The sequence below is a fragment of the Athene noctua genome, chromosome 7 (genome assembly GCF_965140245.1).
Source record: "Athene noctua chromosome 7, bAthNoc1.hap1.1, whole genome shotgun sequence".
Classification (NCBI taxonomy): Eukaryota; Metazoa; Chordata; class Aves; order Strigiformes; family Strigidae; genus Athene; species Athene noctua.
In genome coordinates this window covers 43,450,626-43,470,834 of record NC_134043.1, presented here as the reverse complement: position 1 = coordinate 43,470,834, position 20,209 = coordinate 43,450,626, and the positions used below count along the sequence as shown (strand labels likewise).

Genomic DNA, 20,209 nt, shown 5'->3' with positions numbered 1-20,209 from the left:
AGGGCTATGAAACCAGGACCCCGGCTCTACAACTGAAGACAGTGCGGATTTGAGAAGGAATCAAGTTAAGCCCTGTGATTGTTTTTTCCTACAGGGCAGCGCATGGCTGTTGTGGTTCATTTTATTTTTTTAAAAATTCACCTTACCAATTCTGATCCGGCTTGATCACACATGGTCTTCTAATATCAAATCACATCCAGAAGTGAGGATGACTTTGTAGATACAAACAAGAGGAAGACTCTACATACAAATACATAATCATATATAGTCTTAAAGCCTTTATTTTAATGCAAAATAAAACAGGTAAAATTTATATAGCCATACATAACAAAAGATCGAAATCTTTGATGTGGTACTAGAAAAAACCTCTCAAATTTTTTGTTGAATTTCTCCCCAAAAACAATCACACATGATTTTAAAATCAGTTTTACCTAAACACACAGGTATTGTCAGGATCAGAAACACCTCTCTTTCCCCCACAATAGCAGAACAGCGTCTTAAAAAGCCTTCTCTTCTATGCAGAGATAGTGAATAGTGCTTCCGATTTTGCATGGAAGGCTTAGAGACTCTGCAGAACTGTGACGGAGAGCACAGGTGTAGGGCCTCTCAGAAGTGCAAAGCAGCCCCTGCTCAGAGCAGAGTGTCTGGATGCGGCCCTGGCAGAGCAGTCGGTAGGATTCACTCACAGCACTAACACTCTGAATAAACACATCTGTGATGGCTGGGAGGAGGAGGTAGCACAATTCATCTGTAAAAAAATTAGGCAGCATGTGACGCTATTTCTAGATCAGGAAGCTGGAGTGAATTGGAATTTAGGGCTGCATGCACTTTTTCAAGGCAGGAGCCTTTTTTTTTTTTTTTTTAATGCTTAGTTCCCTCTTTTTTTTTTTCCACAAAGGGCAATTGATATTTCTTTATGCATTCGAGGGGTGCCTAGAGACTTCTGCATCATAATATATCACAGTGGTAATGTCTGCTTGCAGGCCAAGATCGTGGCTCACTAGTGGGTGGTCACTCAGAAAATCCACAGGCTCTTTTTCTATCTCTTAATCTTTCAACTGCTGGGCCTGGCTGGCCCCACGCCAGAGCCAGAAATGCAGGCTGCACGCCACCAGCTCAGGAAATCAAAGCTTCCAGCTTCACGTTAGAGCGGGCCTCTTTCCCCCTTGTCTTGACTCCTGTTCACACGCACACTTATGGCACGCTGCTCCTGTGGCAAACCCAAACTCTCCCTTCACGCCCGCTACGTCAGTAACTTTACTGCTGGACTGGCACATTTTGGATGAGGGAGTGTGAGGCAATTACGTGTCAAGAGCATTTCAGACTCATAATTTTCCCAAACATATGGACATATGGGGAAAAGAACAACTTGTTACTTAACGGCTCTTTTGGATTTTGCAAGTGTGTATTTTCAACCGTCAGTTGTAGCACCTCGTGAATTCTGCACGGTACATATTTTTCCACAATATGGTGCTAAAATCATACATTTTACACTGCAGAGAAGCTGACTATATATACTGTAGTTACACATTATACTTTTGAACATACCGTACCTCTACCAGATATTAAACCAGCAAATGGCAATTTTCTCCCAGAACAATGGCATCAGAGATTGATGAGATGCTCCGTAATACTTTTTGGTCTTGTTTTCCCATCTAGGTCAGACTGTTCTTCCTCCTTAGCTCCTCATCTGTAGGATGCATCCATATATTATACTTGCAGCACTTTTTTTTTTTTTTTTTTAAGAAGCAGCTCTGTACTGATCTAACAGCAGAAGCATAATTTAATAACCTGTTGGGTAAGATTAACAGCTCAGAAGGTGTTTGTTTGATCTGTCCGCCTCAACCAAGTGGAGCCGATGCAGTCAAGGGGAGCTCTTCAGGAGAGATTCAGGTTACGGGGAGACAATTGCGCAGGTCCTTCAAAGGCTATAAATAACCCGGGAGCTGTTTCCATCCAGATTTTATTTGGCCCTGGCTCTTGAAATACTGTAAATAAGTTCTGTTCCCTGTGCTGTGATGCCATAGTTGAGAGTGATTTATAAAGGCAGTAGCTTATATTCAGAGCTGGTTTTAATTGTGGCCTGGCTTGATAAAGCCACTGTCGCAAACATATTAGTTTCTTTACAGCTGGATCAAATGTATCAGGGGTTATATTTCAAGAAGGGAAAGGAAAGTATTTTAATTTGTTTTCGCTTCACTTTCAGCGGGCCTTCATAACACCAGCAGCTACCCTGTGGCTGCCAAGTCCTGGCTGAGTATCCTACAGCATCTAAAACTCTTTGAGAGAAGTACAAGGCTGTGTACAGCACGTACATGACAGGCAGAGTTTCCTTGGGGAATGTGCCTTATTTATGGAGGGTACCAAGAGACATCCAGCTTTACATCCAACCCTCCCTCCAGAGGTTTTTCCCTCCTACATTACTAGGGAAGAGGGCAGAAAGAAATGGAACAAGAACCGAACACTGTTGCTTCATAATCGGTTGCATTCCTCTCCCTCCCACCAGTGCTTCCTCCTGACTGGATTTAGAGCTTGCCTGCCCCTGCCCCAGGGAGTCCAGCCCTGTATCTGAATCACAGAGATGTTTCCCCACCACCCAAAGCTGTCTCCTCTCCTCTGCTTCCCAGCCTGTCCGGTGGGTAGAGATTGGTGTGAATGCAAATGCTAGAGTCTACCAGCCAGCGGGGCAGCTGCAAGTGCTCCCTGTGCCTCAGGGTTATGCCAGTCTCTCACCGGCATTAGCAGCACAGAATAAATGTTGGCTGGGATTAAACGCTGCTTCTCATCAGGGCCATTACCTACTGGCAGTGGCCCCTGGGAAGCAGCCGTGCACAAACACACCCTGCCCTGCACCTTACGGACCTCTTACTCTAACGAGCCCTGTTCCCAGGGTTATCTAGTAAAGAGACACGCTCCTAGAAGGACAAACCTTCCTGGTGATACTTAATACCTGGGAAGTGACCCATGTGATTTAATCTGTTGCATACCAAAGGTGTCAAAAAGACATCAAAGAAATCCTTGTGCTTAATCCTAGGCCAGGTCACAGTCTCTCCCTGATGAGGAGAGGAGCCCAAACGGTTTAACAGCACTCCCAAAAGGCAGAAGTTGAGGCATTAAGGACACTTTGAAACTTCACAAAATGTATTTCTAGGTGCCAAGACTGTATGGATTCCCTGTGACAAAATCCTTGAGACAAATCTCTGAGCACCCACAGCCCTGTTGGGCTGGGTAGCACAGGTCCTTGTGACTGGGGACATGCATTCCTGACCTCCCAGGCTGGCCAGCTGCAGGGCAAGCTCAGGCTGTGCGGGGCAAAGAGCTGGGCATGTACCCCACTGCCCTGTGCCCCCATGGCTCTGCTGTGCTGCCAGCCTCTCTCCTCACCCACACCTTCTCTCCTCCTATGCACTGCAGAAATAACTTGTTACAAACAGCTATTCTTTCCTCTTCCTCTTAGGCCCCAGGGTCTTGAAGCCCTCCCTGTTGCTTTCCTTGTCTTTTCCCTCCCCACTTGCTGTGAAAAGCCCCTTTCCCCGCTGGCCTGATGGCCCCTGGCTGCAAGACCTCGAGTAGTTTGGCACTTGGCAGAGCCTGGCAGTGGGCTCCGCACCAGCGGGTGCCTTCACGCAGTGGCTGGCTCGTGAGGGCCTGGCATGCTGCTGGCAGGCACTTCGCTGCGACCCTGGCCGGAGCAGGCCGGGATGGGGCTGCCCCGCCGGAGCCAAGGCGGCACCTGATATAGTAACTTAATATGAATTATGGAGTCCATGCCTGCGGTCACCTCCTCAGTCACTTCTTATAGGCCAGCTCCACTGAAACCGCAGGAGCGACACTTCCTGACAGCAGCTGAGGATCTGATCTCCAGGGTTTACACTTAAAGAGTGCACACTATATAACTAAGAAACGCTCACAAGCACACACACGCACATCTACAGACACACTTCTCAGGTGGCTGGCTGCATGGCAGATAAAGCTTTCTGCCTTACTCCAAATGCAGCAGGTGCAAGAAGTGGAGAATCTTGCTATGCAAACTGCAAAAAATGACGGCTACAAGATTGCTGCCACCACCAAACACAAAGAGGAAGACAGAGGCCAGATTACAAATCTGAAACTGCAGCATCCTTAAAGCACAGAGGTGCTGGTCTGAACATGACTGGAACGCGGCTGCCACCTCCGTGGCAGTCCCTTGTCAACTCACAATCACACACGGGATTACACGAGCTCCCCACCTCTGCACGAAGTCCATACTGCATGCTGTGTTCTCACTTAAAGGCTCTATTACAGCACTCTGAAGTAAACTCTGGTGACACCACTGCCCTTATACAGACGTACTGTATAGGTGTAACTGGATTCGGTAAATAGCCCTGAGGTGTATTAAGTGTTCCAGCAGCCACTTTCTACTTTTAAAAAGAATTAAAAAATACTCAACCGTCTGGTACCTCACATACTCAAAACACATCGTACCTCACGTGGGTTTGCCTGTTAGGAAGCACCTATGCTGAGCCCAGCTCAGTAAGAACGACTCCAGGTCTCGTGTGCCACTTACAGGCAACTACGCTTGGGAACAACTCTACAAGGATGACGTCCGACGGGATTCCTCCCGGGCTGTGCCTGCAGTCCAGTGCATGGCTATACAGCTGCAGTCATGGGGTTCTTCTGCCTGGGATCCTGTTGCCTGTACTGGTACTGGTCTGGACTGGTCCCACGGTGTCGGACAATTTCATTATAAGCTGGTGCTCGGTGGGACTGAGGAGGGGAAGGAGGCACGTCCTGCCGGAGGGGTCCTTTGTGCTGGTTTGTGACAGGCTGGGCTGGGTAGTACTGGGGGTACCTCAATTCTGCCACTCTTGTGTCCGGTGCACGGATGTAGTTCCCCTTAGAGGGGGTGACAACAGGCGGCCCTCCTTGGTAGTAGGGAAGATCTCTCTCCTTGTATATTACTCGTGGCCCTGTTAAATATTCCAGTGGCTCTGCAGGTCCACGCCTGAGAAAGAAAAACATAATAAAGCACATAAAAAGGCAGTCTACTAGCCCAGCAACACATTATTGTACTCACATTCTATGTTTACTTTGGGAAAGGAAATGCCACCTCAAGCATGACAGGTCCAGATGAATCAAAAGAACTTTTGAAGGATAACAAGCCTCCCACCTGCTCGCTACAAAAGTCTGTAACACCCAGGACGCTGGAGGAAAGGTCCAGCGCACATCACAGCCCTTTTACAATGGGGGAGCACTGGAGCCCTTCAGCTCCCAAAGTCAGCCTCCTGTGATCCATTTGCTATAATGGAAACAAAGCTCCTTTAAACAATGCATGTTTGACTGAATCTTATCTAGCCTGAGGATAAACAGATGAGTTGGGTCTGCAAGTCTGCAAATCCCATAAGCTTTACATGCACAAATATTCACGCTTTCCAAGCTATTTCCCACTATTTTTTTCTCCTAACATGTCAGACTATAAAACTTTCCAAACACCATAGCTGGAAAAACTGGAACTCCTGGAAGAAACACTAGAGATGTCAGGCTACAGTACCTGTGTTTAATGGGCGAGCTGCCAGTGGGGTTTCAAAAAAACTCCCGTGATCTAGAAGGCCTGACATTACAACAGCACTGTAACTCGTCTGCATCAGTATCATCTGACAAGCTCTACTTCACGTGAAAAGCAACATGTGAACACATCATCCCCGAGGATGTGCCATGGAGCCCTCTCTGTAGCTTTTTGCATCTTAATTTCATGATTTGCACTAATGAAGCATTGATATTTTTTCCTAGTACAGCTTAACTTGTGATACTTTTGAAATGGCAAAAATAATTGTTCTCACAGACATGTCACCAGAGCATCCCCAAAAGTTCAACTCAATTAGGAGTTTTTGCCAGTCTGATTGCAAATGTCTTTGCACTTTGGGCAAAATCTCTCATTGACTGCAGAGGAAGCTTCTCTCCAAGTGAGAGCTGAAGGAAGATGGCAGGGTTTTGACCCAAAACAGGGGCTGAAAGTATAAATCAATTACACCTGCTCTGTGGCTTTAGGCCTGAACTCATCAACTGTTTAAATATTCTTTGCATAGATTTATTTTAAAAAGTCATTCTGGTACAGCAGATCAGGTGTTCACAATTTGTTAATGCCTCCTTTTGTTCACACAGTGATTTTACAAGCACGCTCCCCCCTTCCTAATCTGGGCTCCCAGACTCCACTGGAACTTGTTTTGCATGAAGTTAAACAAAACATGTGGTTTTCTGCTGCACTCGTTTAAGCCCATGGGGTAAATCATGGACATAGGCAATGAACAAACATTATCTGCCTTGAAATGAACCTACAATTCTCCCCCTGGAATAACTTAGTGCAAATGTTTCCTGTTTAAAATGGAAAGAGCAAAAGGAAGAATTCCAGGCCCTGGACTTTTAGGACCCTATGCTCCCTAGAGACTTTTTGCTTTGAAAACAGAACATTATAAAAGACAGGCACTCCTGGCTTTCCCTGCCCCCCCCTGCAACCTGGTGAGACAGTCCAGACAAAGTGCTGAAGAGCCTGAAGCCACCCTCTGAGATACTAAAAGAACTCTTAAACTGTATGTATTGAGACAACTGCTGTCTCTGCTCACACCTAGGCCTTGCAACAAAGCCTAATTTCCACAGCAGGACAAAGAGTTTCTCCATGTCTTCCTATATGAAGATTTGTTCACTAGTCAGTCCACTCACACTCAGCTTTTAATTCCTCTGTGTGCAAAAACGCACTTTCAACCACAAAAGGCTTCTGCGACGGTAGGACCTGCTTTGTGTCAAGCAGCAAACCAACAGGAACAAATGTTAAACCTATACCCATCACCTTTTAATGTAACAATAATGCTCAAAATCCTGTATTAAGATGTTCTCATCGGCAGCTATAATCAACCACATTCTCATGGGTTACATTAAAAAGGGACTGAGCTTGGAACCTGATCCAGAATTCACTGAAGAGCCAGGTAGCTTTTGGACACAGCTCTAATTGCAAAATTGAATTACTCTAGAATAACAAATTCAAGATTAACTGGTACCAAAATTACTCTTGTGAAGAGGACTGAAGCACCAGCATCATCTACTGAGCCTTCAGCACACAGTTTATCCTCCAACTCCCACGAGAGGCCTGGATGTCGCAGGAAAAGAGGGGGATGTGTTTTGCTATCCAGCCAAAAGAGCGGTATCCAGGAAAGCTCAGCCAGTCCAGTTCTAGGAGGCAGCGAGACCCTGCTGCCACACAAGCTGTGACTGCAGAGGGTAGTGCATTCAGGTAGCTTTGACCTAGGACTGTGCAGTGAAGATGAGCCTGAGCAATCAAATCGAAGTATGCCAGACCTGAGGCATGTACCCAAGCTGCTCAAGCTTGTTCTGTGAGGTCTTCACTGCTGTTACCTATGCTACAAAAGTGAATCCACCATTGGTTCACTTACAGCTAATTCCATCTCTGGCTGTGTAGACAAATGGCAGAGAGGAACATATGGGAAGAGCAAAATCTTTCTCTAAAAAAATAAAGAAATATCCAAGCTGTTCAGTCTCAGCACCAGTTTCCCTTCTCTGAGGGTGAAACATCCACAGGCGGTATCATTCTCGAGTGTCTTCCCTAGAAGTGAGAGCTTGGCAGCTGGGAGGAGAGGTTGTACACAAAGGGAATTGAATCTGCTGGAAGTGGCTCAAATCCACTTTACATGGATCCTTCAGGAAAGCCCCAGGAAGACAGAAGGTACGTGAGGTTTTTAGCAGCCTTGGCAATAATACAAGCAATGATTACCAGAAATCTTGCATGAATAAAACCTTGGGAAACCCTCCAACTTCCCAAAAGGCTGCCCCTGGGCAGCATGACTAGGGAGAAATTTAATGAAAGATAATCCTTGTGGCCGCACCACACTCTCAGCTCACTTCCCCTGGTGATCGCAGTGGGTGTTATGCATGTGGATACACGTGCTACAATGATGACACTTTTCTTCCCTTTTATGACCAGCACTGTATGGTGAAGCCAAGTTATCTCCCGAGGATTCATTCTTCCCCACGTACCGGCCATGCCCGGTGAAGTCTGTTCTTAGAGAGCTGCTCACAGTGCAACCAACCAGCCTGAGGAGGCTCCATGAACCTCTGACATGAACCTCCATCTGCCAAGTCTTAAAATACAGGGAAAAAACGGTCCTTCCTTCCCTGAGTGTGCCAAATTAACCATCAGAAAGTCAGTCTTTTTAAGGTAGAAGAAACACCTCCAGATACCAAGCTCTGGCTGTAGGAATGCTGTCACCATTAGGAGTAAGCCTAGGACTCTGGGGGTAGTTCATGTCAGGAAGAGCTGGGCTCCTCTAAAGCAACACCATTTTCACTTGATAGCTCATGGTGTAAAAGTATATGCTGTTGTTTATCCTCAAAGAAATTGCCATAACAACTCAAACCAAACACTTTCTACTTGGCAGCCCCTTGTAGATGCTATGCTTGTTTCTTCAAGAAGCAAAACAACCCCTGCCTTTTCATTCAGCAGACATTGCCAACTCTGAGGAGGCCCTAATGAAATTCTTCTCCCCTCCCTCACTGTTTTTGTTGGCTCCTGATGAGTTCAGAGTTCACAGGGCCATATCACACCTCCCAAGTGACCCACGGTTTTGGGGTCAAACCAATAACCTCAAGTGGAAAATCACTGACCCAGGGGAGTGATCAAAAATCCACAAATTGGGTCAAACAGGTCCAGCCACTCAAAAGGACCAGGCCAGGAGCGTGCCCTCTGAGAGGACATGCTGAGTAGGAGCTGCTCTGACCGTCAGCTGTTTTCCAGATTTTTGGCCAGTTGTTTGACCTGGGGGTCCAGTGAAATTAATGGCAGGCAGAAGGTAGGGAAGCTGACACAACAACCTGGGAAGGAACTGATCTCAGAGCTCAAAAAGTGTTTTTGCTGATAGTTCATCTCTGCTGTCTCCCACTGGAAGATGCATCACTGATGTGGGTCTAGCCAAAAGCAGAGGTTGCTGCTGAAGGAATCAGCAGAAGCAAGGGAGGTAGAAACACCACACCAGGTTCAAGAAAGGCATTAAACTGGTGGGGCAGTGAAATGCACTCCTCAAAAATTTCATGGGCAGGGTGCCCCTTAAAATGTTGATTTTATTGTGAGGATGTGAAATCTCACCTTTCCCTGCAGAGATATTATAGATCACACACACAGGTAGTTGCAAACATGTCTTGCCATATCAATTCATATGCTGGTTAGCAGCTCTACTGGTTTATCTTCTAAATGATTCACCAGGTAGGAACTGTGAGCCATTAGGAGCTTTAAGAGCACAAAGTAGCCTTGGCCAAATAAAGCAGGTAACTTGTGACTGATGTTCAATTAACAGTACATGTGTTGTTATTTTCTCTGTGACAAGTAAAGCCTCAAGTAGTTTGTTTTTCTATCCCTGTTTTATTTATCTTCCAAACACAAAGAATAGAAAATCTAGTATCTTCTGGCTTTGCTGCAGAATTTTTAAGAGCTTTGGGGTTTATTTAAAACTGAACTAAAGGATTCAGAAAACTTAAGAAAGGCTTATCTTACCCAAAATGTTATTTAGTCATTGAAGTTAAATAGTTATCTGTAGGTTTCAAAAAACCTAAATAAAACTTTTTGCTTTCTGCAGTTCCTCCTTTTTTTTTTTTTTTTTTTTTTTAAAAAGCGCCCCTATTTCAGTAATTCTTCAGTTTGGAGGATCTCACAGGGTAGACAGGCCTAAATACCTGATGCTTCAAAAAACAACCAGAAAAAATAATTTCACTTCAGGTTTACTGTGTTCCGTTGTTAACCCTCATTTGCAGGTCACCTTTAGCATCAGCCACTAGACACATGCTTGGGTTACGTGAAACGGAAGCAAAATGACAGTCTGGTCATTCACACTGTTTTCCATCATGTTGAGGGTTTGGATTTCATCATGACAAAGAGTCTTTCTTGCCTCTGTTCTATAGGGAGAATCACAGAGGTCACCCTCTTAGTACCTGGTAAAAAGCAAGGAAGGGAATGCTCTCTTCTTACATCACTGTCTCCTCCTCACTGCTGGGGGAATATTTTGCAAGGGATATAATCTCACATGAAAAACTACCTTCTTACTTTGTCAGGGAGTGCTTCTTGAAATAAACTTCAAAGACAGCCACAGACTAAGTAGCAAATGGAAAGCCCACATTTGGCTGCAGTTTCTTTCATGTCTAAGCAAGACATACAGAGGCTCTGGGTGATGGCATCAGGCAGCTCAGGCTGTGATTAAAGAACAGGAGAAAGCAACAAGGTCCTATCTGTGTCCAAATTCTCACTGAAGAACTCTATTGTATGCATCGTGATTGCATGCTGTTTGTTCTCAGTCAGGAGGATCTACTTATAGAGAAGAAAGGAGAAGCTGATGTAAGAATTAAATTATGCAAACAAACAATCTTACAGTATCAAATACATTACACTGTGTCTTTATGAAGCTCTTCTCAACATACACTGAAAACAACTGACTGAAAAGACCATGTAGTCCCTATCTCTATAGATACTGTATTAAAGACATCACAGTGCTGTTTGTAGTCAGTGGCACCAAGAACTTCTGTTGGTTAATATTCAATGTGGATCTAACTTAAAAAAATATTTTTTTTAAATCACTACAGGTTTCAAAAAAATCACTGCATGACTCTGAGCTTCATTAAAGTCTGTCTCTGTATCTTAACAGGCGAGATACTCCTGTAACAAACCTTCTTTGCTGTTTCAGACCAATACTTCCCATAGCCGATGATGTGGTTTGCATTTAAAAAAACACTGGAAATCAAATTTGGTATCTTAGTGCTGGGAAGAATTTGCAGCACAAGGGAAGTGCTCAGTGGCTGCTGTCTGTGAGAGAGGCTTGTACCTCTCAGAAGGCGGCAGATGTCTAGCAATGTCATACTAACCTCAAACACACCACACACAGATTATTTATGGGCTGAGCTGGTGGAGGTGCTTTCTTCTCCTGTTCTTTTATCAACAATACAAGGCTAAAAAATCAGATAACATAAACGAATACAATCCCTGGCTCTCATGTAGCACATGCCATGCGGAGAGAGCTGTTTTTAGTTTGAGGACTGTGTTTGGAATTCTTTCAGTGTCAGGTTTCCAGTTACCAGACCCTCATCCCTGGGCCAGGCACGACTGCGGTTGGACTGGATTAGCAGAACACTCTGCAATGTATATTACATAGCTTTGACTTCTACAGGCTTTGCAGACCCATAAAAATAATGATCATTTCATGACCTGCGTTACTGGGGGGGAAAAAAGATCAGGAAAATCTTTCTCCTCCCCTTTTAAAGAATTCATATTTGTTTTGGACTTGGAGAAGGAGGGAACCATACAAGTTTGAAATTCAAGCAAGTACATTTCAGATGCAATGGAGGCAGCTTGACTCTCTTCCCTTCCATGAAGCTTTGCAAAGTTTAACAGTGGCCTTGACTGGCCTGAACATAAGAGCTTATATGCATAGTTCTTCTCTCACTACAGTGTTATGGCTTGGGATATTTAGAAACACACAGCAAAAGCACCACAATCCTGGAAGGTAAGTGCATAGACATGTTTATATTACTCTAGTTGAAGTCTAGCCTTAAAGTGTCTGGAGAACAAAGTCTTTTACTGTTTGCAGGGGGCCACATTTTGAGAGATGCTGGGCCCCAGCAGCTCCCTCGGTAGTTCTTAGCAATTGGAGACATTAGGTGTTTGTACATCCAGGACCAAAGATTAAGTTTAGTCAGTCAGATAGTAGTTCTCCATGCAGATAAGCAGACTGCAGAAACAACTGTAAGATAGGAAAATAGTAGTCTGACAGGTTCAAAACTTTACTATAAGATTATATAAGATTTCTCACAACACCATGAACAGTCTATTTTGCATGCAAGCAAATTGACTGTTCTTAATTCCTGATGGAGCAAACTATGTCACAAATTGGTTAACATCTGAATTTAGAGTGCCATTTAATTAAACCCCCTCCCACAGGCAACAAAGCCATAAAACACTGTTGCTCCTTTGCTCCACCATTAGTTTATTTTCCACAGCAGATCTCAGACCAGCTTCAAATAATCCCGTCCTGCAGGCAAAACCCCCCTTTCTTTCCTTCCCTAAATCCAACCTCCAAATACAGGAACTGCAATAATCAGGATTAAAACCTTCAAATCAACAGCAACAAAACCCCAAATATGCTACCCGGTGCTCTATAAATGTCCAATAAGCATTCAAAACAACTAGTCCAATAATCCCTCCTACTCAATTCCTCACTTGTTTTGTTCATATGCTCTCAGGCATGCTACATCTCTTCTACCAGGAGGCATAAAATGAGGTAGCACCTATTGAACAAGACATCGCTATTCTGTGATCTCTTCAAGCTTAAAGGGATCTTAAGTAGATTGGTACTTTAAGTAGCGAGTCATTACAACATGTGTCATTTCATATGTTACTCATTATTCAACACAACATAATACTGTGTGAGTCATTAACCTCTTGGCATTGGTAACCTACTCTCAATGCTAAGCAGTCATGCTTGTTGCTCAGGAACCCCCATGCTCTGTCGGGGAGAGACCTGGATGAGATTTTAAGGTCCCTTTAGTCTTTTGTTTTGTAGATCAGCAGGGGCCGAAAGCTCTTCCTATAGACTAAAAGAGTTCTTGGCCTTTGGTCTCTTGCATCAAGTTTCTGAGACGATGAGGGGAGAAAACTTCTTTTTAAAGGATGTATGCATCTTAAGCCAGCAAAAGAAGCAAATGTTTAGGTTTCTCAGCTGAATTTTGTATTACAATGCAGACTCAAACTAATTAGAAGAAGTACTGAATGCAGGCAAAACTGCCACCGCTGGGGCGAGACACTCAAAAAAGTGAAAATGCTAAAGCGAAGTCTCTCTTGTGGTAATATTTGTACTGCATTACTGTACAGTAGCTCCAACAGCCATGGGGACCCCACTATCCCTGCCAGGAGAAAAGCCAGCTACTTCCCTCAAGAGCAGGCAAGCAATGAGAAGGGAGAGAGATGCACAGAGGTGAGACCACAGTGCTGGCCCCAGCACAGCTGCAGCACAAAAGCCAGAAATACTATCCAGATCTCTTTGCCTTGCCCTAACTTCTACTGCAGATCTCTGCTTTTTTGGAGACTATTAGGGTAGAAATTAAAGGTCCTGCAGTGGTTCAGGAGATTTTAATTTGATTTAAAGGAAATTCTGTTGCCATAGTCAAAATACCTCTTCAGGAGGAAACAATCAGACCGCTCAGGCTCCAGGAGAGCTCCTCCTGAGCAAAGGAGCCTCCTCCCTTGGTCTGTCCATCCACAGCACTACTGCTATCCACGCAGTTTTTGTAAAGTGCTTTCAAAGACACATAAACCCAAATTCTATCCTGTTCTCATTTTTCACGTGAAATGAATTTAAAGCATGGTGATTATTCAGCTGTGCTGTTCAAATGATTTTCAACAAATAACAGAAATCATTAAAAGAATCTTCCTAAGTAATAACAACCTGGGCCCAGGTCTTTACAATTCAGCCGCTGGGAACTTAACACGCTGTCTGATCTTTAGTGGGCTAGTAAAAACCTGTAAGAAGTGGTTATTAATGTTATTACCAAGCTTTTAGGCTTTTTTTAAAAGCATCTCTCATTTAAATTAAAGCATTCCTTGCAGCATTTTCTCCCATTGCCATGATGAAGCATGGCTGTCAATTCTGCCTCCGATGGCACAAACTGGGTAGTAAAACCATGCTTCAATAAAAAAGGAAAATGATTTTTGAAACTGATTGTAGCTGGTTATTTTTCCCTTCATTTCTTTTCTTTCTGGGTCCAGACATTTTGCTCAACTAACTGGGATGTGCCATTCCCTTTTTTCACCTCTGCAACAAAGGCAAAGCTCAAGATCCAGAGAAGAATAATGGCTGCTTTTTGGGGGTGAGTGGGACCTTCAAAACAAGCAGCTCTCATTTCCTTCTTCAGGCAGTATTTCTGTCCTCATTGTTCCCCTACTGCTCATGTACTGATTTGCTCCTAAACAGTGCAAACAGCCTGTAAGTACATCCTCCCCCCTATATTTTCTTTTGTTAGAACCATTCATTTCTATACCGGCATTTAGATTATAGATTTCCTGGCTTGCTGCACTCCATTAACACTCTGGTAACCACCCCTTTTCCAGCCAGCCATTAAACACCACCTTTAATAACTGAGATTTAAAGGCTTGGGGCATGATAAACAGCTGAAGTTATAACTCTACAGCTGCCTCCACAGAAGTGTGTAAATCTCCAGATTTGGATAGGCAAATCAGTTAATTAGACTTGCATTAAGTCACAAACTTTGTAGGTGCTCTGACAGCAGATGTCCTGAAGTTGAGCTTTAAATAACAAGGGTCAAACCCCTCAATCCCACCGGGCTAGGAGAGACGGAAACGTCCCACCCGGTGCCCAGAGAGCAGTAGCGCTGACTGCAGCTGCCGTGACTCGCAGACGGCCGCCCGCGCCCTGCGACGGCAGCTCATTCCAGCTGTGTTTATGCTGGCTTCTTCCTTAAGCTTCTACAGTTACACCAACATCAGCGCAGCTGCAGCAAGTGGAGCGCCTGCCGACTGGACACGCTCTACCTGCTGCCCGTGGTGGAGACAACCAACCCCGGGTTACCACCCTGCCCGTCCTGCCCGCCAGCACCCGGGTTGCTCTCTCAAAGTCGAGGGGCTGAGCGCAGCTTCCCCCTGCCTCCACCTGTGGCTGAGGAAATGCTGTGTGGATGGCCCCGGGTCACTGCTAGCCAGTGAATGTGCAAACCTGGTGAGGTTCGAAGCTGCGGGCCACCGGCCTCTTTAGGGACATGGGTAGCAAGAGGTTAACCTCCGGTCCTGAGGCCCAAGTGCCTGTGCTCCATCTCTGCATGAGTTATCTCCCTGTTGCTGCATTTGAAAATACTGTATGTAATTAACTGTTATCAGGTTGTTAAGCAGTGTGCTGAAGTGTGAACTTATCATTCAATTGTTTCCTTTATTTACAAAGTCCCTGCCATTCTCTGAGGCGGCAGCCTGGGACAGGCTGTTGACTTGCTCAGATGAGGAGGGTTTAGCGCACCAGATTCTGGTAGCAGAAGCAGATTCTGGAGACGTGAGACACAGCCGTGAATCTGCTCGGTTCCTGAAACACCCCCTCAACACGCCCTGCAGAATAGCTGTGTGCAAATGAGACACACACACGCGCGCGCCACCGCTACCAAATACATCACTGTAACGTTGCTTTGAGACCTGAACCACACAGCACAGAGGAAACGCACAACAGAGCTCCCAGCTGCTGTAACCCGGCCTTATGGGCATAGGCAGAGTTTTTACTCGTATATACGGCACTAACTTTAATGCCTACAGATCTCTACAAGCTATGTCGTCCATTCACAGATGAAGACTATGTAACTGCTGATTTTCACACACTTCCGTGCTCAGTCAGAAGTTCTGCCCCTTCCCCTTTTCATTTGCTGGACTGTTTTCCCTTAAGAAAAGCAAATCTGGAAGTCAGTGGACATCATGTTAGACTGCAGGCTGGAGATGGGAGGACATGACAACAGGGCAAGATGCCACATCCCCTGCTGTCCTCTCTGCCTCACTCCACAAGGCCCAGGTTCAGTTTTCTGCAGTCCATGTCTCCTATCACTTTTTTTTGCCACTTTCCCCTCCTGGCCTGGCTACTGTTCTCTTCTTTGCTTTCTCCCCCAGTGGCACCAGCAAGGTGTCCAAGATGATATGAGACATCATCAGATCTATGTGATTTTCCTCCATGCATTCCTGGCAGCACCATGCATCCAGCAGGACTTACTAACATGGTCCCTGTGCCATGCAGTGTCCTTTGCTCTTTGGGAACTGGTGCAATCATCAGTATCCCAGATCTATGTCTATCCCCCCCCAACACTTGTAATAGAGGAGATATGTAGCTTCTAAACAAATTGTTTCTATGCCATCTGCACACCATGCTGCATGCCAGATGACAAATTTGCAACAGCAAAGTTCTTGGAGTACAGCAATCTTCTTAGAGAGTGCAAGCACAGTCCGTGACAACACAGTTATATCAGCTTAGTCATGTACCTAGAACAGAAGACATCAGGATGCTGAAGTTGGAAGAGGGAGCACACAGCAGAAAAAAAAAGTGCTTTAAAGACACACCAAAACATTGCATCATTGAGCAATGGGAAAGCGATGCCAACAGCTGGGAATCAGCACCACCTTTCAGAGGTGACAGCACAGCAACTGGAAGACAGAGGCGGGCCAATATTGAGATACAGAGAGCCTTTGGACAGCACCACCAGGTACAGACTTTCGTTTCTTTTGAACACATATATACATCATGTGTCAAAGACTACCATGGGCGGTAGAGTCTTATGTGCAAGACGTGATGCTGTCAGTAGCTTCAGTTGAGATTATGATGAACAACGCCTCAATCAGAGAGACACCCCTACTCCACCCAGGAAGTCTACTACATGCCATAAGACAGAAAAAGAGGAGCAATAGCACTTCCTCATCTGAACCTGGTAAGAACCTGGGAAAGATTCCAGGCAGCAAGTCTCAATTTGGATGGGGGAAAAAAAAAAATTAAATAAAAACACCTTCTAACTTGAAACAATCTTCTACATAATGAATCAATCAAACAATTATCTTTGCTCTAGTATGTTCAAATCAAGGGAATCATCATTGAAAATAACAACCAATTTATATAGCTCATTTAAAGCCACAGTAAGCTAGGCTGCTGATTCACTAATGAACAATAAAGGTCACTACTACAATATCATTCTAAGTATTTTCAGATTGCATGATGTGATAAACTTGAAGTGGCATGTTCATTAAAAAAAATAAATCAAGATACTTTGCAGAGTGAAAAAGCTGGAAAGAGATCTGTGCTCTGTGTAGATACCAGACTGAGAAGAGAGAAGAACTCGATGTGATGAGGAACTCTGTGCCCCAGAGTCATCCAGCCTCAGCTAAAGCCTCTGGATGTCAATGGAAGCATTTCAACGAGCTTTGGATTAGGCTCCTGTATAGGAGAATAGTATCTGAAAGGGGATGAGATGGCAGGGAGAGAATGAGACATCTGTATCCTGGAATGAAGTCAGGAAGTTAAGGCCTGACAGCCTTAGACAGCAAATAAATAGTTTGAGTCTAGATGTGGGTTGCTGAAATGCCTCACTCCACGTGGAAGCATTCCTTTTCAATTGTGTCTTTCAGGTGTTCAGAGAAAAGACTGACCAAAGTGCAGTTAATTTATGCTTTACTTTTTGAACGCTCATGATCTAGAGAGGGGTCCATATATGCAAAATTGCTAAGAAACAAGACATTCTACCAGATGCACAGCACACCTCTGCTCTGCAGATGTTACATCTATGATTAAGTGGGGCAACTGGGGTAATGTAGCAGTGTTTCCTAAATTGCAGCATCACATCTTTGACTATTACCAGAACCAGATGCTTCAAAGGAAGCTGTAATTAGTGGACAATTAATAGTTTGCATAGGCCTTACAGCATTAAAAGCAACCTTTCCTCGCCAGAAGCTAACTCAAACCAAAGCAACTATAGGTCTAAGTTCTGGTTTGCAGAGAGGTGCGGGTTTCAGAAACACAAAACACTTGATGGCATGTCTGTACTTACAGATGTTGGTATAAAAAAACCCCAACAATGATAAAATTTAACCTTGACAGACCTACTATTTGAATCCCATAGGAAAAAAGCACAATATAGTAGAAAGAGCCTGCGGTGAGTTGAGAATGACATCTTTTCCAAACCTCAACGTTAAATCTTTAATGCTGACTTGGGTTCCCTCTTTAATGAAAAGACATGTAATTCTACTTCTAGTAAAATGGGATTTTCTTTAAAAGAACTTTGCAACATTTCAAAGGTCCCTCTTTTTTTAATGACTGAAAAGTAAAAGGGAGAAATTTCATATCATATCAAGAAGCTACAATATAAACCACTACTCAAGAAGAACATTCCAGCTGCTAAATCAGAAAAGCACAAAGCAGCAATACCATTCTGAGGATGCAAAATTGTCTCTGTATACTAAAGTCCCTTGAAAAACTTACAAAACTTGTGGCATAAGCTAGTACAACTGAAATGTCTAAGGAGGAAAAGACCAGGGTTAAGAGTTCCGTATTGATTTTTTTTTTTTCCCCCACATTGGGATTAAAGTGATTTCAGCTGAGACTCAGAATTACAGACGTAATTATAATTTTCATTTATATTTTTAGACTGTGTACAAAGAAATGTAATAATGGACAGCTGAACATTTTCCATTGTCTATTAAAACCAAAATGTTTCTGATGGAATCTCTGTAAGACCAAGGACCACTGCAGTAATCCCTCAATAACAGAGCTTTCTTCAGATGTTTGGTGACAAGAGAGAAGGGGGAGCTGTCAGCCTTCACACAAAGAAATCAAACCAAAATGACATTAAGGTTGTTATTCCCCTCAATAATACCAAAGAGATTCCAGGTTAAGATCAGTAACAAGTCTCTTCAAAGAAAAAGTCAGATTATTCGTTAAATAACCTTTCTTGATATTATTTACAGGATATTTAACGAAGAGCATTGCATTAAGGCAACATTAAAGAGGCATTATTTAAACCACAGAAAGTGCAGGGAGTGAAAAAGTGGAATTTCTCTAAGTACCACTGACTGTCTGCCATCCTTCCCCCATGCTTTCCAATGCACATTTAAGTCCAGGTTTCCTGGAGGTCTCTGATAGCTAGGCAAAGGATTGCTATTGAAAAGCAAAATGTATTCGAGGTAAATCAGGTGCTTAAGTGCTCTGATGGATCTGGGCCTAAAAATTCAAGTTGTAAACCCCAACTCAATTTCAACTGACTAATTGAATTCATCTTTTTTTTTTTTTTTTTTTTTTTTTTAATTCCCATTCGTTTCAAACTGATCTGCTCTGTGCTTTCTGCCATTTATCGCAGCACAGTCTGTACCACCAAGCTGCCTCCACTTGCCATTCCAGAGGGGGCTGCAGCACACCACGCAGTAACAAGATCCTTACAAAAAAATGCTCAAAACCAGCACTGGTATATCCAGGCAGCCTAAATTCAGCCTAATTCCCTAGTCAGTCAGAAACTCAGATGCCTTCAGAGACCCCTACAAAGCTAATTAGAGGACTACCACAAGTTGAGTCAGCCAGTAAGAAACAGTACGCACAGCAAAGTCTCATAAGCTTTATGAGTGGCTACTGGGATCCTTAAAGCTTTTAACTCATTTTGGAAATCTGTAATCGCTGAAGGTATAGTTGTAAAGTGTGTTTGCTGTCTGAGGATCTTTAGAAGAAAGGCTGTTAGTATGTCCTTTGTTCTACTCATTTCGTCCCAGATACTGTCTTGGGTGGTTGATTTCAGTTCAAGAGCATATCACTATTACCTTTGTAAGAAAGCAAAACAAAGGGGAAAAACTGTGACCATACCATGCTTCTAAAAATACATTCTTTTTATATGGAAGACATTTATCTCAGTTCTCAGTAAACAAATATTCCTTTTTGTTAAAGCACAGCAACTCAGACTGAGCCAAAATTCATAACAAAAATGCTAAATAAGGGACCAAAACCTGGTGACACATGGGTATGTACAACAGTACGCTAACACCTAGATCCAAGCAAAAAGCATTCACATGGATTTTCAACTGTGAAATCCTGCTGAGATTGGTTTTGCTTGCCAGATTTTGTCATGATCTACAACAGACTGCTCTCAAAGTACTTCCCTCCACCTGGAAAACAAAGGCTATTTTTCTTCTTTAAATGAAGAAAAGTGCCAGCTACTCAATATCCAAGGAACCCCGTTGGCTCAGGGTTTTACTTGATAACCTGGGCTGGGGTTTGTTCACACATTTACTACCCTCTCTGGCTGGAATTGACTGCCAATTTCCAAGGTGCCGTCTCAGACTATCTAATGTACAGATCCAATCTTCTTGCTGAATTATATCTGGAGTGGAACAAAAATGACAGATAATTCACTTTCTATTAAAGTCAACCCTCTCCTCCTCTTGCTTCCCATGTATGTTATACAGTGGATGTGTTTGCATGTTCTGCTCTGTTTTTTCAACAGTTGCAAGAGCATGAACTATGTAACTCTGTGCACAGAGGGAAGATGGTGACTTGAGGAACAGCTTCCAGTTTACATGACTCCTCATCACCACTCAAACATTTAAATGAATCCTGTTGGACAACAGGCCAACAGCTGAGAGATTCCTTAGGTGCTCTCTCCCTCACCGTTTCCTGCA

At 43.9% G+C, this 20,209-nt stretch overlaps 1 protein-coding gene across 2 annotated transcripts in view; it reads right to left on the bottom strand.

Annotated features, from left to right (window-relative positions):
- Nucleotides 1–263: 263 nt before the first annotated feature.
- Nucleotides 264–20,209, bottom strand: part of PARD3B (par-3 family cell polarity regulator beta) — a 427,129-nt gene continuing 407,183 nt past the window's right edge. For both annotated transcript variants that reach the window (XM_074911133.1, XM_074911134.1), the window contains one exon: nucleotides 264–4,984. In XM_074911133.1, coding sequence (XP_074767234.1) covers nucleotides 4,630–4,984 — 355 coding nt within the window. In that variant the 3' untranslated portion in view covers nucleotides 264–4,629. The remainder of the gene's footprint in view (nucleotides 4,985–20,209) is intronic.